General features: G+C 44.1%; 3 protein-coding genes across 3 annotated transcripts in view; 1 reads left to right on the top strand and 2 right to left on the bottom strand.

Moving 5' to 3' along the window:
* The window catches only part of LOC104943309 (protein LCHN-like), an 8,741-nt gene extending 3,064 nt beyond the window's left edge, over positions 1 to 5,677 (bottom strand). Inside the window, exons 1-5 of the mRNA XM_010768664.1 lie at positions 5,042 to 5,677; positions 2,950 to 3,049; positions 2,595 to 2,753; positions 1,131 to 1,287; positions 909 to 1,047 (exon numbers count right to left, since the gene is read on the bottom strand). Coding sequence (XP_010766966.1) covers positions 909 to 1,047; positions 1,131 to 1,287; positions 2,595 to 2,753; positions 2,950 to 3,049; positions 5,042 to 5,432 — 946 coding nt within the window. The 5' untranslated portion in view covers positions 5,433 to 5,677. The remainder of the gene's footprint in view (positions 1 to 908; positions 1,048 to 1,130; positions 1,288 to 2,594; positions 2,754 to 2,949; positions 3,050 to 5,041) is intronic.
* Positions 5,678 to 6,179: 502 nt separating this feature from the next.
* On the top strand, positions 6,180 to 10,497 carry arl1 (ADP-ribosylation factor-like 1). The gene is made up of 6 exons (XM_010768659.1): positions 6,180 to 6,249; positions 7,005 to 7,142; positions 7,874 to 7,955; positions 8,126 to 8,237; positions 8,877 to 9,055; positions 9,255 to 10,497. Exons 1-6 carry the CDS (start codon positions 6,246 to 6,248, stop codon positions 9,283 to 9,285), a joined length of 546 nt encoding a protein of 181 aa, XP_010766961.1. The 5' UTR covers positions 6,180 to 6,245; the 3' UTR covers positions 9,286 to 10,497.
* The window catches only part of LOC104943308 (small subunit processome component 20 homolog), a 15,963-nt gene continuing 645 nt past the window's right edge, over positions 10,310 to 25,627 (bottom strand). The window contains exons 2-43 of the mRNA XM_010768663.1: positions 25,227 to 25,306; positions 24,856 to 25,114; positions 24,583 to 24,762; positions 24,017 to 24,107; positions 23,823 to 23,908; positions 23,176 to 23,298; positions 22,734 to 22,900; positions 22,421 to 22,629; positions 22,163 to 22,306; positions 21,654 to 21,733; positions 21,315 to 21,550; positions 21,094 to 21,238; positions 20,630 to 20,717; positions 20,397 to 20,540; positions 20,088 to 20,141; positions 19,598 to 19,750; positions 19,351 to 19,506; positions 19,103 to 19,243; positions 18,673 to 18,810; positions 18,446 to 18,585; positions 18,232 to 18,314; positions 17,801 to 18,129; positions 17,027 to 17,166; positions 16,696 to 16,852; positions 16,498 to 16,596; positions 16,231 to 16,398; positions 15,954 to 16,120; positions 15,670 to 15,817; positions 15,003 to 15,119; positions 14,721 to 14,891; positions 14,477 to 14,608; positions 14,238 to 14,348; positions 13,975 to 14,124; positions 13,689 to 13,871; positions 13,251 to 13,382; positions 13,036 to 13,168; positions 12,327 to 12,511; positions 12,163 to 12,234; positions 11,757 to 12,071; positions 11,457 to 11,583; positions 11,213 to 11,358; positions 10,310 to 11,128 (exon numbers count right to left, since the gene is read on the bottom strand). Coding sequence (XP_010766965.1) covers positions 10,973 to 11,128; positions 11,213 to 11,358; positions 11,457 to 11,583; positions 11,757 to 12,071; positions 12,163 to 12,234; positions 12,327 to 12,511; positions 13,036 to 13,168; positions 13,251 to 13,382; positions 13,689 to 13,871; positions 13,975 to 14,124; positions 14,238 to 14,348; positions 14,477 to 14,608; positions 14,721 to 14,891; positions 15,003 to 15,119; positions 15,670 to 15,817; positions 15,954 to 16,120; positions 16,231 to 16,398; positions 16,498 to 16,596; positions 16,696 to 16,852; positions 17,027 to 17,166; positions 17,801 to 18,129; positions 18,232 to 18,314; positions 18,446 to 18,585; positions 18,673 to 18,810; positions 19,103 to 19,243; positions 19,351 to 19,506; positions 19,598 to 19,750; positions 20,088 to 20,141; positions 20,397 to 20,540; positions 20,630 to 20,717; positions 21,094 to 21,238; positions 21,315 to 21,550; positions 21,654 to 21,733; positions 22,163 to 22,306; positions 22,421 to 22,629; positions 22,734 to 22,900; positions 23,176 to 23,298; positions 23,823 to 23,908; positions 24,017 to 24,107; positions 24,583 to 24,762; positions 24,856 to 25,114; positions 25,227 to 25,306 — 6,235 coding nt within the window. The 3' untranslated portion in view covers positions 10,310 to 10,972. The remainder of the gene's footprint in view (positions 11,129 to 11,212; positions 11,359 to 11,456; positions 11,584 to 11,756; positions 12,072 to 12,162; positions 12,235 to 12,326; positions 12,512 to 13,035; positions 13,169 to 13,250; positions 13,383 to 13,688; positions 13,872 to 13,974; positions 14,125 to 14,237; positions 14,349 to 14,476; positions 14,609 to 14,720; positions 14,892 to 15,002; positions 15,120 to 15,669; positions 15,818 to 15,953; positions 16,121 to 16,230; positions 16,399 to 16,497; positions 16,597 to 16,695; positions 16,853 to 17,026; positions 17,167 to 17,800; positions 18,130 to 18,231; positions 18,315 to 18,445; positions 18,586 to 18,672; positions 18,811 to 19,102; positions 19,244 to 19,350; positions 19,507 to 19,597; positions 19,751 to 20,087; positions 20,142 to 20,396; positions 20,541 to 20,629; positions 20,718 to 21,093; positions 21,239 to 21,314; positions 21,551 to 21,653; positions 21,734 to 22,162; positions 22,307 to 22,420; positions 22,630 to 22,733; positions 22,901 to 23,175; positions 23,299 to 23,822; positions 23,909 to 24,016; positions 24,108 to 24,582; positions 24,763 to 24,855; positions 25,115 to 25,226; positions 25,307 to 25,627) is intronic.

Here is a 25,627-nt window from a genome sequence, read left to right as displayed (position 1 = left end):
CACATTTAAATAATTGGTTTAAACGGCATAATAATAAGGACGATCGTCCGTTCTGTGATTCTCCAGAGCACACATGCTATGATATTAGGGTCATGCAGAGTGAGATGAGATCGCTGTCCCTTTAAGAGAGAGAGAGAGAGAGAGGGGTGTGGCTTGTGCATGTGAGTTTGTGGATGGGAGAGCGACAGTGAGAGAACCTATGGAGAGAACGTGTGTATGTTTCTGGAAGTGAAACGAGGAAGCAGAAAAACAGAGGTCTGTGATGTATTTTGTGAAACAGAAGAACAGCTAAATAAATGCAACGGCCTCCCAAGAAGAGCTTTCCTCTCTCTAAAGTGGGTTATTGAACCTGAAGCTTGTTGCTTCTGCCCTTCTCGACTACGGTCTTGGAGCGACAGGGAAGTTACAACACACAGATGGCCAGTCCGCCCCTTTGTAGCATATTATTTCAGATGAGCAGATCGCCACTGGGCTTTCAACTAAATACACAGCCACGCAAAAACTGAGGCATTTGTACAGCTCCTTATGGGTACTGCAATTAGTGAAGTGCTTTCCTCCGTGGTGAAACGATCAGCACTGCACCACGGAGGAAAGCGGCACAAAGTCACCTGGAGATAAAGAGAGCGGGGCTGCGTTACGTGCATGGCTTCCTTCTGCAGGTAACGAGGAGACGCGCTCTGGCGGCGGTCTCGTTCAGGATCCGAAAATACAATTTAAATATTTTTGCACACTTATTCCACTTATTCCTAGTGTGCCACTGGTTACGGTGCCGCGTCCCAATGCTGGCACGCGTGCCAGGGGTTGCCGACCCCTGCACTAGAGTATCAATGTTCTTATCTGACTAGGTAAGAAAGCAGAACTCATAAAACTATTTATTCAAATTCCCATTTCGATAACTCCGTCCTCACCTCTGTAGCAGACCACGCCCACAGGTGGAGGGGAGAAGATGAGGATGCGCCTGCGGAGGAGAGCCAGTTTCCACAGCACCATGATCTGCTCCCCAAAGAAGCGGATGAACTGGGACATGCAGCCTGCAGGGTGGGTGATCTGCTCCACAGGTATTCAAACAGAGACACCAAGGTTACTGAGTCATACGGTGTATACATAAAAACAAGAGGAAATGTCCTTACCTTCATCTCAGGGTGCATGCTGTGGTTGATTGCAGCCCCCCAGGCGTTGGCTGGACATGCACTAACAACACCATCACCACTGGGGGGCAGTATTGCTCTCTTGTCCTCATAGAAAGCCTCCAGAGGAGAGTAGTGGCCTGGGGTCTGAAGCTGGAGCCTGGCAAAAAGTGACATTCAGGGACATTACAACTGGATTAATTTAAAGCTTCAAATCAAGTTCAATGTTTTGTCTGAAAAACAGTCCAATACTCCACATATATCCAATTTAAATGATAGAAAACAAGGCAATAGCAGCAAATTCTCACCTTTGAGAGACTTGAGAGCAAATGGTTGCCTGATAAATTACTTAATAAATTGCTAATCAATACTACTGCAGACTTCCGCTGCATAAAAATGTATTGAGCAACAAATGAGATCATGACCTTAAAGGGGGAATCTACCATCTAATCAAAGTATAAGTTCTTATATAAGATTTACAAACAGCTTGCTTTCATGTGTCACAAACTGTACCGAGAGTTACATACATATTATAGGCTAAAATGATCAAGTTAGCATCATTAGCATGTCTATGTAAAGCTAATCAGTTCCACTAGCTGCAAGGGCCAGGGGAAGAAAGATCAGAAATGCAAAAGAAGTGAAGAAAAAAAATGAAAGTATCCACAAATTCCTTGATGTGTTAAACACTTAACGACCAACAGTGAGCCGTTGATCTAATGTGGCATGGCAGTCAGCAGATGGGGAATCTGGAGCAAGCAATGCAGTGAATGATGAGTAAAGAGCATGACCGCTGCATGACTGGAGGCCAGGAGTGTGGGAACTGAGGCGGAGAGAAAGAGGGATATAAAGAGAACTGTGTTCAAAGAGAAAGTGTGACAGATCTTGGGATTAAAAATGAAGTTCATGTGGCGTTCAACCCCAACAAAGTTAGGAAGGGGGTTAAAGAAGTGTGATTTTGATATATGGGAAGAGAGAAAAAGTGTGAGAGTGATCTATTTGAGAAAAGAGGAACTATGCTAAGAAGAGTCTGAATAGCAGCCTCTTGTGGCCATATGGGAACTAACCTTAGGACTAATATTGACATACATTAAACCGCTTAGTAGTAGTAGTATCATGGGACATACAGTGCTCTGAGGGTGAAATGTTGAATCAATTAAAGGATATTTTTCAAAACATTTGTGTGTGGGAGAAATAGTTACTTTGGAGTGAGCTTGTGGATTTTTGCTTTTGCAGACCATTTACACGCACAAAAAACAATATAAAACAATACAACCCCCAAAAAGCATAATAACCCTTTAACTCAAATCAGAGATGTTTTACTTTTTTTCTTTAAAAATGGCCTTGATTTTCAAAATAGTTCTAGGCAATAGGCTATTAATGTGATGCTTGACAACTAATCAATTTATATTTGGAGCTGTTTTTGTTGAAGGAACATCTTAGTTATTTCAACAAACAAGGTCCTCTTACCTGACCTGATGCTCCAGAAAGCTCATGTAGCGGTAGAGCAGGGTGTAGGAAGGCGACAGGATCCCTACCGACTTCATCCTCGCGCCCCGCTCCACCACGCTCTCCACCGGCATGTTGGCAAAGCAGGCGAGCCCAAAGTAAGAGCCCTTCCGGAAGTATCTGTGGATGGACGGAGGGGAGAGAGAGATGAATCCATGAGTCATGAAAAGCAAAGGCAATGCCAGATGGCTGGGTATTTTTTTCTTTTTGCCAGGCAACACTTTGTGTGGTTCTGTCCTGCCAGGGAGGAGGCATGGGGCCGCATCCTAATATGAAAATGAGCTTTGTTTGTGTCCTGTTTTGTGCACATGCTTACATGAAGTCTGTGGTGACCCTGTGGGAGCCGCTGGCGATGGCTTTGAACTCCACTCCCTCCAGGTCCATGTCTTTGGGCAGACACCACTCCAGCATGTTTCCTATCCCGCCCCGGCAACAGAGAGATAACGTTAAAGCACACACACAGAGCACTGACACAAGGCCAGACTGTTAATAAATTATCCCCATTTCTTCTCTTGCTCACGAAACAGCAGCAACAGCTCGTCTGGATTCCTTAGAATTCATTATGTGAGGGCTGATGCTCGAGTGGCAGCTGAGCAAATATGGTGTGATACGGAGCAGGGAGACGGAGAAGGTGACTCAGCCAGTGAGGCTTTTCAATCTAATCATTAGCTACACATTAGCTCCGTCAGTGGAGTTCCAGCAGGAATATATATATATATATATATATATATATGTACAGTTGTCAGATCGAGTCTACAGGTCTGTATCACCCACCTGCGGCGGAACACCAAAGATGATCTATTACCACTCTGACAGCTGTTATTGACTTTATGTATTTAGCTTTAAGTATGATGCATGGTCTAACAAAGCTATTTCCTGTGCAGGAAGTGCATTATAAAAGGCCCCTAGAGACATAGGGGTTTTTTAATACTCGCTTTTTATCCCATTTGTGAAAAAAAGAACAAACTCAGAATGCTGTTGCTCTGTCATGTGGCTCTTGATTCAATTATTTTAGAAACGATCATCAAATTATTGTCTCTGTCACCAGCTTTATTAATAGGGGAAGTACTTGATCTTCTTGGTGCTCTAGTACAGAACAGACTCAGAAGTGTTTGAGGAAATCTGTAGACCTCATTTGTTTGCTTGAAAATAGGAAGCATCTCTGTGTCTGTAGGACAGTGTTGCATGTCTCTACCGCTTCTTCCTTTCTTCATTTCCTGTCACTTTTATGCTGCAATCTTTAATAAAAAAAGGTCTAATAAATACTCACTAAAAACCTTTGAAAATGGAGATATACTAAACTTTTTCTGCCAGAAAAATGAGTTTTTAATCTCTATGTAGAAATTTGGCAATTTCTAGTGACTTGCCAAACAGTGAGGTAGTTTTTAAATTGGATACAACATATTTGGCTGTGAGTGCATAAAACACTTGAAATATGTGCAATATGTTACACACCAATTCATCGTGGTTGTAATATTCTGCAAATATGAATACAAATAACAACATACTGCTTAAAAGGGTATGTTTTCTGCTCCAGGTGCACAACGACAGAGTTATATTAATTTAACAGACAGAGCAGTGATGTATTATATATAATATTACTTCATATCTAGATTCACCTTCTGTTCTGTTCACATCCTGATGAAAAAGGTATCCTGTTTTATCCTATCATGTGTTACCCTGTGAATCCTTGATCTGGTGCTAAGGTCAAATGTGTCATCATTAGTGGAGTGTAACAGTGGTATTATACTACTACTGTACAGACCAAAATGTAATCCAGATGCTCCACCTGGAAGGTTTTGCACTGTGTGGCATGTGGTCGTTGTGAAGTATTCATTTCACTGAGCAAATCTAAAAAAGCATTAAAACCTGTTATAGCCTCACCCTTTTCTGCAGATCAACCTGACATGCTGCAAAATCATAAAGCACCCAGCTCCACCCTGTAGGGAATCTCTTCTGTGAGTTTTTTTGTAATCCTTTAGAAACATTAGGCTACATCTTATGATTCTTAAATTGATCAGTCCTCGAGGCGATATAACCTTGTTGGGTACTATTTCACAGGGGCTCGCCCTGTCTTCAACATGCCCCTCATTACAAATGTATAGGCCTGCTCTCCATAAAGGACCAGCTGACTGATTTCCATCCCATTTCTCATCCTGACATGTCTGTTCTGTATTTAGGCTACAGAGGGCTTTTATTCATGTCTCTTAACTTATGGCCAGGTCAGAAAAAGCCACACCTGTAGGAGAACGTTCTGCAGACTTGGTCTCTGCATTTTGGGCGTCAGACTGTGGATTGCTTGACGACTCGAGGCATCTGCTTTCCCTTCACCTGTCTACAAAGATCATTTCCATTTATTGTGTCTTATATAGTGTTTAAAATTCCATGTTGCATATTTAATGTCCCACCTGATCTGGTATTGAACGCAACCACAAAGACCGACACGATCTGGTCCTTTTCCTCCCATTTCACCATCCTGTCATCCAACGACTCCTCTGTCGATCCTGAATCCGAAAGATGCTCCTCGTTGTTGGCATGCAGGGCTTCATCTTTGCCCGCCGAGGTGCTGGAGGTCGCGGGTGGGGCGCTGCAGCCGTCGGGGACAGACCTGCTGGAAGTGGAACCCCCTGGTCCGCTGCTCCACCCCTGCGCCGAGCATCCTGGTGAGGTACGGTTGTTGGAGGGGCTCGCCAGTCGGTCCTTGACCTGTGCTGCCACCGGTACTGTTCCTCCGGGCTTCTCCGCGGACGGAATCTCCTCCCAGTCCAGCAGAGGGGCTCGGTCCGACCGCTCCACCATCCCGGTCCCGCCTCGTCTGTCTCACCGCCGCTCGTAAATGATGTCTCAGCCGACAGGCACCAGGTCCATCCGTTGATAATTAAAGCTCAGAGCAATTCCCGCATTATAAAGTTATTCTAAACTGTTCAGAAGGGTTGCATTTTGCATCAAATTAATATTGCATGAAGCAGCTTTTACATCTATCTCCAAAATCTTTCTTGTCTGAGGTGATCATAATGTGATGCTGTTGAGAGAGGGCAACTCCTTCGTCGAATGTGTGTTGCGTTCAAGATAACTCGCCATTTACAGTGGCTCATCCTCTTATATGAGAATAGACGTTACTGTATTTTGTTTAGTTTTGTGGTCATCCCATAATCCGTTTTTATATATGTACATGTTCTATTTTTATATTTGAATCATTACTCTTAGTTGTATTACTGAATCTTTAACTATTTTAGAATATATATAAAAAAAATACATTTAATGTTAAACAACTGGGAACACTACACCGTTTTGGCTTCATGAATGTACCCTGCACCAAAGCTTTGTGTACATCTTCTTTTCATTAACAGCACTTTCGACACAAATATTTATGTTTTTATAAATCAAAAATACGTTCATAAAATCTAGAAGACTCAAAATGTATTAAAAATATTCCTGACGTTTTTTTCTAACTTGTTGCATAGTTTGTTATAAGTCAAATGTACAGTTAAATATTCCATTTTGAATGTGTCGAATGTTGAGAAACAAAATCGAAGCCAGAGTTGGTGACAGTTCATCGACACGTCAACCACACGGAAGTCTAGCTGAACGAAGGACCGTAGTCTTATCGAAATGGGTCAGTATTTTAACTAATCGTCGATATAATATGCATGTGTCTTTTGATTACTTATAACCTACATACATATGAGTAATTAGATACCGATGTAGCTCTGTATAGTATATTCCTGCTTCATTTAACGAGGATTGCAACTACTGCCTGCTAGCAAGCTAACGTTAAATGTTAGCTATTTACTGGGAATACCGTGAGTTTTCCATTCATGGTGTGTTTGTGTCTGGACATATTGTAAACGTTTTGTCTTTATGCTATTCGGGCTAGCCGTTTTAAGATATCTTCTAATAGGCATAAGGAATAAAGCACGACAACCTGGTGTCTTCATTTAAATCAATCATGCCACAACGTCAATAGCTGAAGCTAAGCTAACCTGAGCTAACTTGCTTAACCACCTCAGTAACACTGACAACACGTTATGTGATTCATGCACATCCGGAAAAAGAGCTCTTCAGGATGTTGAAAAACGTTTGATTCACTCCCATGTCTTTCACCTTCCTCACTGCTTTTTAAATTGTTCTAGCAGGCACAGTAAAGACTAATTTGATGGTCGGTTTACCATTGAATCACTTTATATGCTGTATCATCTGGTTGTTTAATGCTAGTCAAAACTATGAAAAAATAATTCCCAGCATTGTTTTGAACAGACCAAAGTAATGTGTAACTCAACACTTTCAAACTATTTGCTGCTATAGTTGATTATGAATCCAAAGCTACCTCTCTCAGCATTAACACTGTTTCCTTGTTTGTCAAATCTTCAGGTGGTTTCTTCTCTAGCCTCTTCTCGGGCCTGTTTGGCACCAGGGAGATGAGGATTCTGATCCTGGGTCTGGACGGCGCCGGAAAAACCACCATACTGTACCGCCTGCAGGTTGGAGAGGTGGTCACTACAATCCCCAGTATGTACTGGTTTACTTTTCTTTTTTTTATTCCCACACCATTATTTCCACATCCTTAGATACATACATATCTGTGTATTAGATTGTCTTATAAGAACAACCTATACAAGCACAATTAGATTATGAATAATGTTACTGCATGGCGTGGCTTGGTAAACACAGCCAACCAGTCTGGTGGATATTTTTATTGGATACACTGAAGGGTTTGATTTAAGGTGAGCAAATGAAAGAAACCAGTTTCACCCATTGGATTACTACAGTTAATGATTATACTGATGTTGGCGAGCTCCTGATTCCATTGGAAATTAAAATGGTTGTTTAAAGGTTATCAGATAAAAAAAGTGTCCATACTAAGTACCCCTCAGTTTGTGTTTTATACATTGAAATGAAAGTATATCACGCACATGTGCGGCTTTAAAGCAAGATATTAGCCGGATCAAAATCATAGAGACTATTAAATATATTCTAGTCGTCCACAGACAGGATTGTAATTAAATATTCATTACATGTTGCATTTAATCCTGACTTTCTGTGCAGTGGTTTGCAAAATAGTTGTAATGTAAATGATCAGATGCTAAACATTTGCATGATTTCCACCAAGGGGGGTTGAGTCTGATAAGCATTTAAACCAAGACAGCAACACCCAGAGGAAATGCACACTGCACATCCAGATGAGACTTTGGTGATAATCAGACTCATATTTGTACCCATTTTGATTTCTTCCCGCACAGCCATCGGCTTCAACGTTGAGACCGTCACATACAGAAACCTGAAGTTCCAGGTGTGGGATCTGGGAGGACAGACGAGTATCAGGTGAGTGGCAGATCGGGGATGCACTGGGAAGTCAAAGGAGTGATGTGTGATTGCCTTGTGTCATCATTTTGTTTCTTGCCCTGTCAGCACACTGCTTTTCTCTTTTGCTCCTCGTCCTCCTCTCTGTCTCCCATCTTTTTAACCGTTGTGCTCCTCTCTCTGTTCGACAGGCCCTACTGGCGGTGCTACTACTCAAACACAGACGCAGTCATCTACGTGGTGGACAGCAGCGACCGTGACAGGATGGGCATCTCCAAGTCTGAGCTGGTGGCCATGTTGGAGGTTAGTGGGCGTATTCTCAACTCCACCCTATCACATTAAACCAAGATATATAGGAACATATTTCAATACAAGCTCCAGTCAACTAGTGCTGGATATATTTTCCTGACACCTAATGCCTACAAAGAATCAATTTGCCTAATTTTAAATATCCTTACCTTTCCCCTACTGCCATCATGAGGTGACATTTCCCACTTGTCCTACAATGGGACTCGAATATATTTTGTAATAAGTAATTGTTGACCATATATATGTAAATCATTTTAATCCCATTAGAAACTGGAATTGAACCACTACTGTTTTTAGTACAGTGGTAATTTATAGCAATTTGTCAAGTTCACAAATCCAAGGTCCAAGGTCAAACCAAACATATTTTCTAGTTGCAAATGTAATTAGTTAAGTTCTGAACTAACCTTAACTCAGGAAAACAATGCTGTGTCTTGATTTGCGTTGGTTCAATCCAGATGTGAGATGGCATTACATATTTCACATATTTAAGATTGTCAGAAATGTTCTCAAAGTATTTGAGAACGTATTTGTATCTGTGTTTTTGCTTCCATTACACTGATATATAACTGCTTTATCTCTGACTCTCTTCTCTTTGTTTCATGATGTCATTTTGCGACCTTGTGTTTTGCACAGGAGGAAGAGCTGAAGAAAGCCATCCTAGTTGTATTTGCAAACAAACAAGACATGGACCAGGCGATGACGCCCACTGAGGTGGCCAACTCTCTGGGCCTGCCCGCCCTCAAAGACAGGAAATGGCAGATCTTCAAGACCTCGGCCACGAAGGGCACAGGCCTGGATGAGGCAATGGAATGGTAGGAATGAACATACAAACCATGAAGAGATCAAAATACTAGTGCAATATACTTAAAAATATGTAGAGTAAAGTAGAGGAAATGACAATGAGGAGGAAGAAGATGTTTATTACACTTCATAACCCATTCATTATTGGTTCATAACTCTACGTGTTCTGTTCCTTGTTTGTTGAGGCTGAATTGTATTTACTCTCTGCAGGCTGGTGGACTCCCTGAAGAGCCGACAGTAAAGGCTTCCTCCCACTCTGTATATACTCCTGACCTTTGACCCTTCTGTATGACGCCTTTGTGACTGACCCCTCCCCTCTTCCCCATGGACCCGAGATTGCACTCCTTTCCCACCTCAAGCCTTGGCCAAGCCCTCCCAATGCCTAAAGCCTTTCAAGCCTGGGACTCTGAAGTGAAGGCTGCAGTAACGTCTGGATTGGACACACCCACACACTACACACACACACACACACACACACACACACACACACACACACACACACACACACACACACACACACACTCACTCACTATGCCCCCATCTCTTTAATGCTGGTGTCTTGTGTGATTTTAAAGCAACCTCAGTGATAGACAAGTTGGTATCTTTATTTTTGTGTGTTTTACAAATACATACAAATGTGAAACACCTGTGAACAGACGTGTTAAATGAAGCTAATGTTACGATTCTACTTTTAATAAGGTTATCATTGATTAGGAAGAATCTATATGTAAGTCTTTGTGAATATTCCATTTACTACAACCCTCTAGCTTTCTCAAATAAGGTGTCTTTGCTGCATCAGTTGGCTTCATCTTCTAACAGAGGGGTCACGCTGTGAAGCCTGCAGATGTCCAGATGTCCACCAGGAGGCAGTGTTTTCCCAAAAAGACAAATATCAGGAGTCAGTGAGAGCTAAGTCTTGCTTCTGATCTGAGGAAACGTCACTATGATCGGCTGCATTGCAAACTCATTAGACAATTGTATTACCGTATGCTGGACTAGCCAAGCAGCACTGAATGCCAATATTTAGTGCAGCACATTTTCAATCCAACATATCTCGATGTAAACAGTCTGCTGGCTTGAATGAAATGTTTGTGGTTTCTTTCTTAGAAATTTGGACTCTGGTTTAAAAAAAAAAAGTACTCCATTTCCACTATGTGTCCTCTGGCCGAGTGTTACTGCAGCCTGGGCTGTTTTTGTACAACACCGTCAGGCAGATACAATGTCATGGATTTCTATTGTAGTTTTTTTCCTCCTGTTCATTTGTGTTGTTCCCACTATTTTTTAAATAAGTAGTTAAAGCCTTTTTTCCATTGAAATCCTTGAGTGCAGCTTTGGCATATTAGTCATCGAGTTACTGAACACTAACTGTATGCTCAAAGTTTTATGGTTGCATATTTATATCTGCTTGTACAGTGAAAATGATTCTCAGTAAAGATTGCTATCAGTGATTGTACCATTTTGTGTAAAGGGTCGATTGATTTAAAGACAAGTGATACCAAAAGACAGATGATCCGTTTAAATGTCTTTTTACTAAGAAAAACAAGTTGTACATGAAATTGCACGGGATATAAATCTGAGGACATGTCTACACTTTTTTTTACAGCAGGATATTAAAGTTTATATTAAGCTAATACAGAGAAATCCTGCTGTCACATGAGGTCTTGTTTCTGTTACACACACAGGAGGCTGTTGGATCCCTCATAGAAGAGTTGGGTTAGAAATCTCCTTGTTTTCACACTTAGCAAACCAGCAGGGAGAGCCATCTCTTTCCTGTGCTGTTGCTTCGTCACTTGACATGAATTCAAATAGAGAAAGTCATTGTTACATCATTAAGGGACACTTCTGCAGCCCAGTTATCCCACCAATACATGGAAATGTCCTCTATCACAAAAGTCTCTTTCTTGGTCAGCTTGCTAAACTGACACGGCTCACTGCACCATGGCCAGGTTCTTGAGCGTGTTGCCCCGCTGCCTCTTGGCTTTGTATCCGGGCCGGAGGAACTCAATCTTCCTCTTCTTGGCTTCGATTTTGTTCCTGTGCTTCTTGAGCTTCTTCTTGGCTGCGATGTCTGGGTTAGCCACCGCCTGGAAAACAAAAAGGGCAAACGTTAGACGATGGCTGGAAACAAAGTGGTTGCTTTTGTGTAAGTATGGATAACGTCTTCATACCTGCATGGCTCTGTGTTTTTTGCGCGCGGCTCTCCTCTGTGAAAACTCCTTCTGGACGCCAGAGAAGGCCAGAGAGAACTTCTCCAGCCCCACGTATCTCTTCAGCAGCTCGATCAGCTCCTGAGCCAGGTTCTTCAGGGTGGGGTCTGGACACAGAGACAAGCATGGAGTTTATTTCACTGCCATTTTCCCACTTGTCAAACGGTTATTTCCCCTTTTCTTAAAGACAGGTGTTCACTCTTACCTTGGTCTGCGTAGGTGCTGTCCAGCTCCCTGTACAGAGGAGTGATGATGGTGCTCAGATAGGGGCCGAGTCGCTCCTTCCCCAGGTCCATGGCTATCGCTCCCAGGAACTTAAACACACACGTTCTCTGTGGGAAGTAGTGGAGGAAAATACATTTAACTATCTTAGGAATTAAACATTTAAAAAGATATTTTTCACTTTTAAGAAGAAAACATTTTGGAAGTAGACTAGATTAGAGAACGTGACTGAAGTTAACCAGTGAATTGGACATTAAACTCTTTTCTATGTTTCTTTGTGTACCTTCAGAGGAACTTTGGGAGTGTGTGCCGCCTCTCTCTTTGCCATCAGCGACAGCTTCTTCATCAGCCACAGCAGGGAAGGCGGCCGGTCGTCCTTATCGTCTTCATCGTCTTCTTCCTCATCTTCCTTTTCCTTCTCCTTGTCATTTTCATCTTTCTCTACTTCCTTCTCCTCCACCTCTTCTTCCTTCTCCTCCACCTCACCCTCTTCTTCCTTCTCCTCTTCCTCTTTCACTTCTTCCTGAGCGGGCGTGGCGTCAGACTCGGGGGAAACGAGGTAGATCACCTTGCCGACGAACAGCAGGTTCTTGACCACCTGTGGGCGGGTCAGAACATTGCTGTCAATCAAACCTTGTGTGATTTGAATGTATCCTTAACAGAAAAGTATTTTGGGTGGAGATGGTTACCTGCTCTCCTGAGGCTGTGTCCAGGAACTTGGACTGTAGCTGATGGCAGAAAGACAACGCCAGCTCTCTCATCTGAATGGCATAAAACCAGAGAAAAGGGAGTTTAAACAATGAGGGGGAAATGCAGATGTTGGATCAAAGCTAGAAAAAAAACAGTTTCCCACCTTCTTGTCCAGACCGCTGGTGATGAAAGCAGTAGTTGGGGACTGAGGTGAAGCGTCTCCACCCTCTCCTCTCCAGCCAGCCACCAGCTGCTCCGCCGGATGGGCTGCAAACAGCTGACCAAAGAGCTGCGAGGAGGTCAGCCACACCCAGCAGTGAGGGTACCGCAGGTGGGCTTCAATGTGACCTGTAAGATGAGGAAAGTTTGAGTGTTAAAAATCACAAGTCTCTACCCTCATCACCACCTCCACCAAAGCCTTTAAAGCTCCGCCCTTCAGGCCTGTCACTCACTTCCTTCCCACCAGAGACTGAAGAACAAAGGAACTGTGAGTTGGCACATGGAGCTGTAAATTGTTTGTACTCAATCCGTCGATGAAATGTTTAGTTTAACTTTAACAGATTGTTTTGTTTATGTTAGACCCGCCTTCTAGATTCCCTTCGATTCATACCTTGAAAGAAAAGAGAGCAGTTTAATCCTGTGGATGCATGAAATGATGTAAGTGAAATACTGAACCTTATTTACGATAATTATTATTATTTTGGTTATTATTGTAAGTCTGCTAATAGTTTGTAAATATTATTTTATTTAGATAGAATCATCCCCAGATAACGAAACCGTTGTCAACCATCAGATTGAAAAATAAAATGTTAACCGGCCTGCTGGATCCAGTCTTTTCAGTGTGTGTAACAGAGAGTGTGTTGTTTCTTTACCCCAGATAAGAGTGAGTGTGTCGTGAGGCTGTCTGATCTCCAGCAGGCTGCAGTGTTTGCTCAGTTTGGTGATGAGGGTGAGGAAACTGTAGAGCAGCCGGTCCGCCCCCTTCTCGTCCTGCTCCTCCTCGATCTGAAACACACACAGGGGTTTAAGGACCTTTTTGTCATGTTTCAAACTTTCCGCCAAAGACAGTGTGAAGGTGTCCACTCACGTCATCGTAGTTGACGGGGTTTATCTCCTTCTCCAGCAGAGGAAGCAGGTCGTCCAGGCGGCGGGTGAACTGCTCCTCCTCCACCTCCACGAACAGGCCGCAGATCTGAGCTCCCAGACGCCGCATGCTGGCCTGAGAGAGCGGGGGGGGTGTTAGTGATAGGCGAGAGCATTAGGAAGCTATCTTTCCTTTTGTGCCGAAAAATATTCAAATCTTTGATTGTAGAAAAGCAGCACACACATCTGCATGCCTTAAAGACATATAGCAGCATGATATGGTAGGAGAATGATATTCATTAAATTAGCTAATTTACTATAAGAGTGGTATTCGAGGGAATGTTCTCAAACTTAGGATTATATCTTTCTATTGACATCACCATATTTCTCAATAATGAAACACACTACAAAGATACTGAAGACATTAAAAGTGGATTTGTACCTTTTCTGCATGCAGCCAGGTGTTGACAAGGGAGTACATGGTGTTCTTGTGGTTAATGTCCAGCTGGGCCAGCAATGCCTTGATGGCCATGGCGGCCATTTTCTTACAGCGTGCCGAGTCATCATTGACCACAACCAGGGCCAGCGGGGCGAAGAACAAGCCGCAATGCGTCAGCAGCAGCTCCTGAGCGGGAATGATTAAATAAGCAAGGTCAGAAATCACCATTGGTAAAATAAGAGGGAACAACAATTCCATTTTTTATTCAGACTTGAGTAAATGTACTAACCTTAGGGAAGGTCTGGAAGATGTAGGCCAGCATCTCCAGCACTGACTCCCTGCCGGTGTCGTGCTCGTAGTGCAGCTGCGCCACCACAAAGTCCAGGTGCCCCCTCAGCTTCTTCCCCAGGGGGTAGTCCAGCAGGTATTTGAGATAGATCTGCAAAACATAAACACTGGCTGAATACACATATTTTAAAACATTTGTGCTAACCGGTTTTCATCATATAGTAAAAATGGGGCTTGTCTTGTTTTCTTGTTATGTGTAGGTACCTGTCGACAGTGGATTCTGATCCCGCCGTTGTTGCCGGTGACAGAAAGCTTGGCCACTTTGGTCATCAGCTCCTCCATCTCTGGGACAACGAGCTTTCTGGACAGAATTGCCTGGAGGAGAGCGATACAAAGACAGAAACACATTTCAACACATAACCCAGGGGCACATTCTCAAATGTTACATGGGTGATCTTTATGCGAAGCCCCACAAACACTCATGTCAACATGTGAGCGGTTACCTTCAGCAGGCCGAAGGCGGTGGCCTGGCGGGACTGGTCGTAGATGTCCTCCTCAGCGTATCCCAGCAGCACTTGCAGCTGTGTCTCTGAGATCTGGTTGCTTTTGACATTCTTCACCAGTATGGTAATAGCCTGAAAGACAACAAATCGTAGATCAAAGAAGCAGTTTTCATTTAAAACCTGATTGAATTGCTCTCCCTTTCAAAAGTGTGAGCATACATATGTGTTGTGTGAGTCATGGTACCTTGAAGCAGTTCTGCACCAGCTGGTAGTTCTCCCCGCGGGCCGCTCCGGCCTTGGAGTAATCCTTCAGCAGGACGAACAGCAGCTTGGTCATCTGGTCTGCGTTCTGCTCCACTGCTGGGAGAGGGAACTTCAGCAGCCAGGTGAAGGCCACCAGAGCCTCCGTGATCACCTGCAGGGGGGGAGACAGGAGAGGAGGGGTGAGGTTATCCGAGTCTGATTGGCTGGTGCTCAACATTTGGTGTGATAAAAAGGTTCCTATGTTAAAAGAAAATGTCAGTACCTTGACGTGCCTGGAGTCGAGGCAGTCGAGCAGCAGCAGGACGAAAGGATCCAGCATCTGCAGAGCCGTGGGATCGGAGGACGTCACTTTGGATTTCTTTAGACTCAGGTGGAGCAGCTGAGAAACAGACAGAAACCCACAATGCCTTATTAACAATCCAGATTCTTTTTCAGACATACACATCTGAGACAACATGAGGCATTCCTTCTTTCTAATGGTAAAGAAAACATGCAATATCTATTCCAGTAGAAAAGTGGTTAATATACGGAAGCCCTGAGAGGCAAATGGAAAATACATTTCTAATCTGGTAATCAATTTTCTATGTTTGATCTTAATTGGCTCTCCTGTGTTTACTCCAGCTAATTAAAACAATTTTTTACCATGATAATCTCTGGAAGTTGCTTACATGTTCAATTTGATTAAAAGTGGCCTAAGTGTTTGTTGTTGTAATGTTCACTTTGGCCACAAGAGGCCACCAAATAATCAGCATTTTTAATCTGTTCTTTAGATAAAACACAGGAAAGAAAACGATTTAGACCAGACATAGAAAATGGATCACCAAAATATATTCCGTAGCCAGTAAATAATGTTAGAGAAGAATGTAGTTTCTATAGAAGTGAACTGCGCTAGCAATGCTAATAACATGCGGGAGAGTTTGAATGTGCACCTTGAGGCCGGTGTCCACCAGGATGTGCATGTTGGTGCGGCTGCTGACTGGAGCCTTCCGCCCCCCCCTCGTTGGAGTTGGAAGCAGGAGCAGGCAGCTGGGAGGGGGCAGCCTGGGGTCTGGGGGGGGCTTCACTGAGGATTTCTCTCTACAAACACACACATTGTAATACATGGTAATTAGTACAAGAGGAACATGGGTGTTTTCTGGATGTTGATCAAAGCGTGTGTGTGTGTGTGTGTGTGTGTGTGTGTGTGTGTGTGTGTGTGTGTGTGTGTGCGTACCGGTCTCTCTTGGTGAGCAGCGGCAGACTCTGGCTGACCAGGCCGTGGCACAGCAGCAAGATATCCTGAGACGTCATGCCATCGTTGACGAGCAGACCCAGGACCATCCTCCGCAGCACGGCCCCCACCCGGATACACACCTTCAGACTGGCTGAGTTATCCAGCATCTGAAAGTCAATGCATCATGTCAAGTCACCTGTTTTAAGACTAGTAGAGTTAAGACTCATATTGATTCTTGTATTTACTCAAGTGTCTTCTTATATCCCCTCCCCCTCACCTCCTTTAGAGGCAATATGAACTTGGTGACGCTCTCTTTGCTGCAGTAGCGAGCCAGCAGCTCGTAGGAGTCCATGCTCTTGCTGTGTCGCGCCTCCATCAGCTTGGAGACGATCCCCTTCACGTCCTTCTCCTCGGCCACAGGCCCGAACAGCTCGTTGTTGAAGATCTGTCCAACAGGAAACGGGGAGATTGGATACAAACTAAAACTTTGAATATATTGTGTATAAAATAGTGGGCTCTATGTGGGTTTGTGGTGCGTTCATACGTCGATGAGCATGTTCATGCAGGCGTCCAGGTCTCCGCTCTTCAGGGTTGGACTGAGGACTGTCAGCAGCTGGTAAACTGTGAATGTTAGCACGTGGACCTGGACAGAGGGGAGCACAGAGAAACAGACGGGTACATTAGGACTTTTAAAGAGGACGCTGACATGCTTCTACGGTTGTGTTTCTATGTGTTCTCGTACCTGGTAGCCTTTAGCCAGGAGCCCCTGCATCTCTTTGAGCAGGTACTGCAGGTAGCGGAAGCCTAAAGTCTCTATGATCTTCACCAGAGTTCCCCTCGCCACGTCACGGACCTCCTGGAAGCGGTTCCTCAGCACCACACACACCTTGATCAGGATGCTGGATGAGAAAAATACGAAATATCAGTAAAATGTTGGAATTTTAAATGAACATCACACCAGACTCTTAAGTGAACCTGATCTGTACATACAAACAAGTAAACAAGGACAGTGAAGTGTTTGTATAGTGTTATTATAGTATAGTTTTCAAAACACATCCACCACAGCTGCATACCCAGGCAGGTTGACCTCCATGATGGCTGGTGGCAGCGTCTGCATCAGTTTGACCATGGCGAAGGCGATCGGTATTCTGGCCACTTCCTCATCCTTTACATCCTTTGACTTCACTGCCTTGTGCTCATCGTCACGCTTGATCTAGACAAAACATACACACAGAGTACAATAATGTCAGAGTCATGTCAGTTGTATTTATTGTCTGGTGTCAATGAATTAGCAACAACATTGATTTTAATAATTTGTTGTGCAAGAAATCAGGATTTGGCATGTATTTGTACCGTAGGGCAAGTGACTATGGAACATTGTAAAAACTTTGATTTTAAAGCCAGTGCTAAACTTATTTTGTTATAACAAATATATATTGTTATATTTTCATAGCAGAACATATTTTCCTTAGTTTCAATGGGACATTTTTGCCTTTTTAAGGGGTTGTCTGTATTTTGGCTACACATTTGATTAAAAACATAGGAGCCGAGGTTGAGTGACATCTCACATTACATTACATTACATGTTAGACGCTTTTATTCAAAGCGACTTACATACTGAATACTGTAGACAATCACCACCGGAGCAATTTGGGGTGAAGTGTCTTGCCCAGGGACGCAACGACATGCTGACTGCAGTGGGGTTTGAACCTGTGACCCCCTGATCCGAACACCAACTCACAACCCACTGCACCACATGCCTCTCACATACTTGCCACATTAATGCAACCAAAAGGATCTCAAAATTCAAACATGTTAAATGGTATTAGTGTGTTTGTGTATTGTACCTTTGCATTGAGACACTTGTGCAGGCGGGGCAGCACGCTGTTAGTCACGGTCTGGTGGATGGCGCTGATCAGAGTCCCCAGCTCCTCGGTGCTCTGCGGCAGCCCGCTGGACACCGCCATGGGGGGGGGAGCCGCCGGCACCTTGGCTACAGTGGTAGCTGCCTGCTTGGGGACGTCGCCATTTTCTCCACTGTTGGTGTCCGTTTCCATGGGGACATCAGATGGATCGGTTTTACCCTCTACCTCCATTGCCTCCTCATCATCGCTTGCTTCCGATTCGTCGGCTGCAGCTTGCTCCTCGCCATCGGCCTCCATTGCGGCACTCACAGCTTGATAAAGACAAGGATGTTTGATTGATTTGAAATTCAACACATTTTGATTAATCAGACCTAGATTGTCTGAAATACAGAATTGTAAATGGTATCACTCACCCTCTCTGGCCTTGGCAGCCTCCATTTCTCTGCTGAGGGTCTGATGGTCAAAGTGGAAAGCATCCAGGACTGTGAGGAGCAAACTAGAGGTATAGTGGAAAAAGGGGATCTCTTAGTACAGACTTTTACGAAATGCCTCAGTAGGTCATGTTCAGAATCAGAAATAGCAAAGAAATACTCAAATAAACCGTAAAAAAAAAGTCAAATTAGACACCTGACAGCCAGCTTCTGCTCCACCTGCGATGTTTGCAGGATGTGGATGAAGTGTTTCAGGTAGTAGAGGTACTTAGACCACGTCAGCCTGCGGCATACTGCGCCCACCACCTCCACCGACGCTGTTATCATGCCCTCATGCTGAAGTGTGCGAGGAGAGGAGGGTCAGACACACACACATCACACAACACTTGTTTTCTTTCTCAGAATGTTTCGGGCCTCAGTCACCTTTTGCATTTTCTCATCCAGCAGGGCGGTCATGGCGTACGGCATGATGTAATGCTGGAGAGAGCGGGGCGTCAGCACCACCTGGCCCTCCGTCAGCTGCTTGGCGAACTTCCTCAGGGCACGACCCCGACGGTGGATCTGAAGAGAAAGAAACTCATTATCATCTGGTATGCAGGAATTATGAATATGAAGTTCAGGAAAAAAAGTGTTCTGCCTCAAAGATAAGTAGGTCATCAGTTGTTACAAATGAGTTTTATAAAGATTTTGGCTGACTGTAGTTAGGTTGGCACATGTTTACTACTGAATGTATAGTAATAAATCCCTAATAGGTGTGAGAGCTCCGGTCTGCCATCAGGAGTTATATATGGTGAAAACAAAGCAATAATAGATTGAGGAAAGAGGGGACATGGGAGTGAGGTTTCTCTCCTACCTGGATGTGCTTCATGTGCTCGAAGAAGTCAGACTCCAGGTCGTGGTAGTTGGTGAGCTGCACCAGGTCTCTGAACTCTTTCTTGGTGGGAAAGGTCTTCACCAGGCAGGCCAGCACGGTGGTGTATTCATGCTGCACGCTCTGGTAGAGTGAAGGAGAGGACATTTTAAAACACACTGAATGAGTTTAATATTCAGAGCTCTAGTGGAGGAAGGGTGTGTGTTCCTAGGAAGGCTGTGTGTTCCTACGTCTGTCTTGCTGCGGAGCCCCTTGTGCACGGCGTCCAGGATGGTGTGCTGCACGATGTCCTTGTAGAGCTGCTCTCCAGCGCCGATCTCCGCCAGCTGCGTGATGACTGCAGACAGACACAGGTTGGCGTTGTCTCCCAGCGACATGTCACCGATCTGCAGGGAGAAAGGAGGTGGGAAATGAATCGTGTATATAACAGGTATTTAAAGTACTTTAAAGCTGCATCTGTGTCACATATCTACTTACTTCAAAGGTGTGGAAGACGTTGTGCATGATGGTGCCGATGTAGTCCAGGTCCAGAGTGGTCATTTCTTTGACTCGCCTGGAGGCTTCTTGGAAAGCGCAGAGACGAACGTCGAAGTGGATCTCGTCCAAGTGCCGACTGTCGAACGCATTCAGCTGCAGGAACATTCAGAAAGGGTTTTGGATGCGGATTCATTTGAAACCTACGTCGGCTCTCGTCAGCAGTTATGCAGCTAAGTGCAATTTCCCATACTTTTTGTATTAATGTGGCAAAGTATACATCTCTCTTTAGAGTACTACAGTAGGCGGGAAAATGGCGAAGAAAAAAATGAATGAAGACAGTGAACTGACAAGGTCCAGAGGCCTTCTTTTAAACTTCATACAAATGATTTAAATGTAATAAAGAGAAATATATTTTGGAGTCAATATTCCAGTCTGTAAGTGCTGTTGGTTTTCATACATCATGCATAATATTTAACGTGAACGACCTTACCTTTGTTGCTAAATCAGTGATGTACTTGAGTGAGGGCTCCAAATCCGAAAGAGTCTGAAAGCAAAGCATCATGGGTAATGAACAGTGAGCAGGAATACATTAAAAAAACATTTAATTAGGATATTTAAACAATATGGGTCTGCAACCTGTAACAATGTATCTCATTTAAGGGATATCCAATCAATTTAAGTGATATTTAAATCTCTTGAATAAAAGAGAATTAATTTCCAGGACTGATTTCCTCGTCACCACACTAAGTGTTAGATGTATTTACTGTCATGTGACCAGATCCCTGTGGGCCTGCTGTACCTGGAAGACGTTAGTGAGGGCCATTCTGGGCAGCTTGTTCTGGATGACGGAGAAGAGCTTGCTGAGCGGCCGCAGGAAGTCTGAGGGCTGCACACACTGCCGCAGGAGGTTCTGCAGCGTGGCCAGGGTGTCGATCTCTGTCTCCTGAAAGAAACACACAGTAAGGTTCCTCACTGGCAGCATGGAGGTAAAGCAGAAAGCATTAGATGTCATTAAGGGGTTCAAAGTCTTACCTCAGGATTGTGGCCTTTGTGGAGGTAGGGCAGCAACAGGGTGATGAGCACCGAGCTCTGCTCCTTGTCGCTGACAAACCGACTGACCCTGACAGAGGAAAAGTCACGCACCAAAAGGAGTTTGACGAGACATAAAAGGCCATTTTAGTTTTTTTGCTCAGTGTGTTTTTTGGTTTTTAAAATCACAGATAGAATAGGAAAGACACAAAATATACGTGATCACATAAAATCTATTATATGAACACTACCATGTGCATTTAGATAAAGTAACACAAAGAAAGTGTTTAAGCACAAAAGAAAAAGGATAATAATAATAATAATAATTCATAAATATATGTGAAACACCCCCAAAGGGTTTTATGATTGTATGTCATAACAAAAAAAGGCAATTTCTAAGAGCTAATTCCACACACAGTGAAACGGAAAAACGATACTGTATGTTCTTATCCAGAGAAAACACTGACTTGGAGAGGATGTTGAGCTCTTTGGCGACCTGAACCCTGAACTTCTTCTTCTTCAGTCGGTCGGAGTTGCGTACGACTCCGCTGAGGTAGTTCAGCAGGGTGGATATGTGAGGCAGCAGCAGGCTGGAGCCCTGGGTTAGAGCGTCTGGAAGAGATACAACACATTAAACTCAGCAGCAACACTGACATTGGATTGGATATATTACCCTAACTCTGCTTACCAGCTGCGATGAGAGCGCCCTCTTTAGGCTGCGGGAACACACAGTTGTTGACGTTGAGCTCCGTCTCATCCTCCGAGGCCACAAAGTCTTGAGTGGTTGCTAAGGACTCGGCTATGTCCATAACCATGGCGATGGTCACTGTGGAAACTTTTTTGGCCGAGAGGAGGGCGAAGACGTTGAGGAGGATGTCACACTCCGGATGGTTCAGCCTCTGCTTAGCCAGAAGTGGGTAGTACCTGAGACAGATGGACCAAAGAAGAATCAATGTACCTCCATAAACTCACTCTGGATACAAAAAGTACTGCTACCTGGATAAGAAGGAGAGAGCTGGATGTTTACCTGGCATTTTTGCACCACACATGGATGAGTCTCAGCAGAGGGGTGGGGGAGTAGGGGCTCTCTGTAGAGAGACGACACACCTGTACAAAAAGAAGTGTTAACCAGACACGGAAAAAAACTAAAAGGAATTACAACCCAGTCCTCTAAGGGAAAGTATGTTCTATTTAATTAATCTATTTACTATTAATTATGCTTATTATTATTATTATTGTTGTTTCTTTAAATATCATATCTTTGGCCCATCAGTGCCTTTATTTGAGGGAAGTTGTTTTCCTGAGAAATGTCAGGGACTAATCCCCAGTACATCGGCTGCCAGCTCTACAAATTCAACGATATATATTTGTTGGACGTATATAATTATAAGTACCATGTCGCTATCTCTCCATGTGTAAACGTGTTAGTATTTACCTTTAAACATGTCTGAATAAATGTATAGCCCGGGCTAGGGATCATTGTATGCTCTTCAAGTTTCATTGAACTGTGACATAACATTTGTTTGCATGATGTACCTGAGGCCAGACCACAGCGGCAAAGACGGCATCCAGCTCGTCTGCGCTGAAGCTGTAGGAGTCGAAGCCGTCCAGAAAGTCCTGGATCCTCAGGACGCCGAGGCGCCTCAGGTTCTTCAGAGGACTGATGCACCCCGCACGCAGCTGAGACAAGAGGGGAAGGTCATCACTATGTAACCAACAGGTGTTTTAAGGCTTGATCTGATCACAAAATCAGTTCAACAAACAAATAGTCTCGTCAATGCCTCTCCTGATTACCTGCAGCCTTTTGTCCAGGATGGTGGACACAGAGGCGGTGACACACAGCAGGATCTGCAGCACTTTGGGCAGGTAGATGTTGATCAGGTGACCCAGTTTCTGGATCACTACGTTGATGATGTTCAGAAGGCTGTGCTGTCGGCCCAGAGGCAGGACGGCAGCCACATCTGTGTCAGCGATGGCTTTCTCCACCGCAGCCAGGCAGGTACCTGAGGAAGGAAAGGATTTTAATAAAAGGAAAGGTGTTTTCAGACTGGGGTAGGAAAACTAAACTTTATTAATGGATTTTCATTGTATTTTCTGCCTTAGCTACCTTGGCTGTAATGGCAGACGGGCTCCAGCAGCAGGTCGATGAAGATCCCCAGCTCCTCCGCTTGGCAGCCAGCCAGGAAGCGCAGGATGATGGAGGAGCGGGAGGCGGAGCTCGCCTTCCCCTGGAACTTACTGCCTGCTTTACTGCGCATGCGGCCAAACAGGATCCTGAAACAGCAAACACAGGGATGGTGACTGAGAGATAACACATTTTAAAAACAAGATAAGGCATTATCTAAGCTAACTTTCGCTAAATGTAAGAAAATCTGCAGAAGGAAATAGACACGGTAATCGAGACACCTTTCCAATAGTGTGAAAGGAGATGTTTTATCGAAGCAAATACATTTAAATTGAGCAGTCAACGAAAAGAAATTACTTTGTGTTTTTGCCTGTAGTGTCACGCCTTAAGGCAGCTCGGAAAACAACTGAACACAAACATGTACCTCATGAGCAGTGGGATGAGCCTGGCTCTGTGTGAGGCATCCACCACTCCTGTCTCAGAAATGTTGAAATGGACAATCTCCTCTTTGAAGTGTTTGTCGTCAAGTAGCCTTTCCAGATTTTCCCTGTACAAACACACACAAAAGTCAAAACACAATATACTTGTAAGAATTGAACTGCTTGTACACATACACGTATCATGGCAGACACTCAGAGCGAATACAAAGGGATACTGTATATGTGCATTTAATGAACAAATAATACATACATTAAAATAAATCTAAATCACAGGGTCTGTTCACGGCTGCCTGTCAGCGTGACATCCAGATCCTGAACAAAGAGTCAACCACAATGATATGTAATGCTAAACTTCCTCAGAAACACACATCTGTCTGCAGGTAGGCTTCAGCTACAGTAAATGGATAGCTTGATAACAGACAATAGGAGTCATGATTTTGAGCAGTCAGCGCTGAGGGGGATTTTAACATTCCTCCGCCTGTAACCATAGAGGGTGGAGGACGTGAGCTCTGATTACTATCAAATATGCTCACAACGACCGCATTGATGGAAAGAAAGGGAGATTGTTGCATTAAGAGACATATTACTGTAAGTGTGCTTCCCTGTCCATCTCTTCAGGTGGTTTTCTTACTTGTATGGTACTATGTTGGCGTCCTTGTATGTGAGAACACATTCCAGAGCCACTCGCTGGATCTGCTGGTCCTGGTGGCAGAGCAACTGGAAACAGAGAGATATATTTAGATGCTTTGATGCCTTCGAAAATAGTCAATATTAAGCAGCTCTAATGTTGGTAGACGACAAGTGTGTGTGAGGTTTTAGGATTACCTGGTTATAGAGATCACTGAGGCTGCTCTCCAGGTAGAGAGAGCGAGGGTTGGTGAATTTGGCGAACACCTTCAGGTGGACGATCAGCTGTCTGGAAGAAAAAGATCCACACAAGGGTCAGTAATACCAGTTAAGGTGTACAAACAAACCCTACATAACACACTACACGAAATGGAGAACCCCAAGAAGCATATTAGGGCCCCTTTAATTAGTCCTCGAGGGGGGACGTTTTTACTGTTTGTCCAAATCCTGGTCAATTTTGATATACATTTTTTCTTTAACTATTTATTTAGGCGAAGGTCTAGAAAAAATGCTGGCTTCTTTTATTAGCTAAAAAAGGGATTAGGGATTTGGAGAGAAACAGGTTTGTGTATAAAGAAAACAACTAAATTGTTCAGATATCAGTTCTTACATTTGTTTTAATAATGTTCTGTTTGCATTTTTTGTATCTTATTTATTCAGATATTATAGAAACCTAAGTGAAAAAAGAAAACCTGACTACTTGCTGTTAATGCCAAACATCCCATGGCAGCTTGAAACATCGTTCAGTGTGACTGATGTCTTACTTTGCAGCGGCTCTCTTTGGAGGAGCCTTCTTCTGTTGCCTGCCTCCTTCCTCTGCCTCCTGCTCATCTTCGTCCTCCTCTTCCTCCACAGCCATCCCAGACTCCTCCTGGGCAGCGTCATCCACCTTCCTCAGGTCCTGAGTGGGTGCCACCAGCAGGTCGGAGGTGTAAAACTCATTCCTGGAGACACAGGGTAAAAATCAAGAATACTTAGGATACTTGCAGATCAGGAAGATGATCAATTAGGCAATTAGTATATCCAACACCGCGGACCTGATGAAGCGGAGCAGCAGGGGGCACAGTTCCCGGCAGCGCGGCTCCACTCTCTCAGGAAACTCCGTCATGCAGCGCCACAGCAGGATGCGGAAGTTGAGGAAGTCCGTCCTCTCGTCGGGGTTGGCGGTCAACTTCAGCTGCTCTAGGAACAGCACCCCCACGTCCCCGCTCTCAATGACGTCACATCCTGGCTCGGCCTGAACATCCGTCTCCTCTTCCTCCTCATCGTCCTCATCATCCTCATGCAGTTCTTTTTCTATGACAAAGAAAAGGAAGATCAATTGTGTGGCTGTTTTTGGCTCGTTTTCCCCTTGCAGTTAAGTACACCAAAGCTGAGTTTTACGATCTGAAGCATCAGGAGCCCTCACCAGCGATCCCTGCCACCATCTCCAGGTTTTCATAGTAGACCTTCCAGAAGTCCCTGTTGTCCATCCCTCTGGCATGGGTCCTGTGAAGAGGAATGAGATTCATTTATGATAAATATATCGAACATGGCATTTTTATTCAGGCAATTCAAACAAAGTTCTGCATTCTGTAAAGCCTGCTTAAGTCTATAGGCGCGTTCACACCAAGTACTTTTCCCACAAAGGTTCCTGAGAACTCTTTAGTTCTCATGAACTAAGTACAGATCGCGTTCACAGGGTGGATTAGGCAAATGAAACCGCTAACGTCACTTCTTCTTCTTCTGCTTTGGGTTTACTGGCAGGCCGCAAACAACTTCACGGCGTATACTGCCGCCCAAAATCCCCGGCCGGAAGTCCCCGGAGTT

The sequence above is a fragment of the Notothenia coriiceps genome, unplaced genomic scaffold (genome assembly GCF_000735185.1).
Source record: "Notothenia coriiceps isolate Sejong01 unplaced genomic scaffold, NC01 NC01_scaffold00005926, whole genome shotgun sequence".
NCBI classification, from domain to species: domain Eukaryota; kingdom Metazoa; phylum Chordata; class Actinopteri; order Perciformes; family Nototheniidae; genus Notothenia; species Notothenia coriiceps.
This window is presented reverse-complemented; position numbering and strand designations above follow the sequence as displayed.

What these genes read in the sequence shown, in the direction of transcription:
- arl1 (XM_010768659.1), top strand. An exon ending in GGTGGTCACTACAATCCCCA is followed by an intron (nt 7,143 to 7,873) that starts GTATGTACTGGT and finishes CTTCCCGCACAG; the next exon opens with CCATCGGCTTCAACGTTGAG. An exon ending in AGCTGGTGGCCATGTTGGAG is followed by an intron (nt 8,238 to 8,876) that starts GTTAGTGGGCGT and finishes TGTTTTGCACAG; the next exon opens with GAGGAAGAGCTGAAGAAAGC.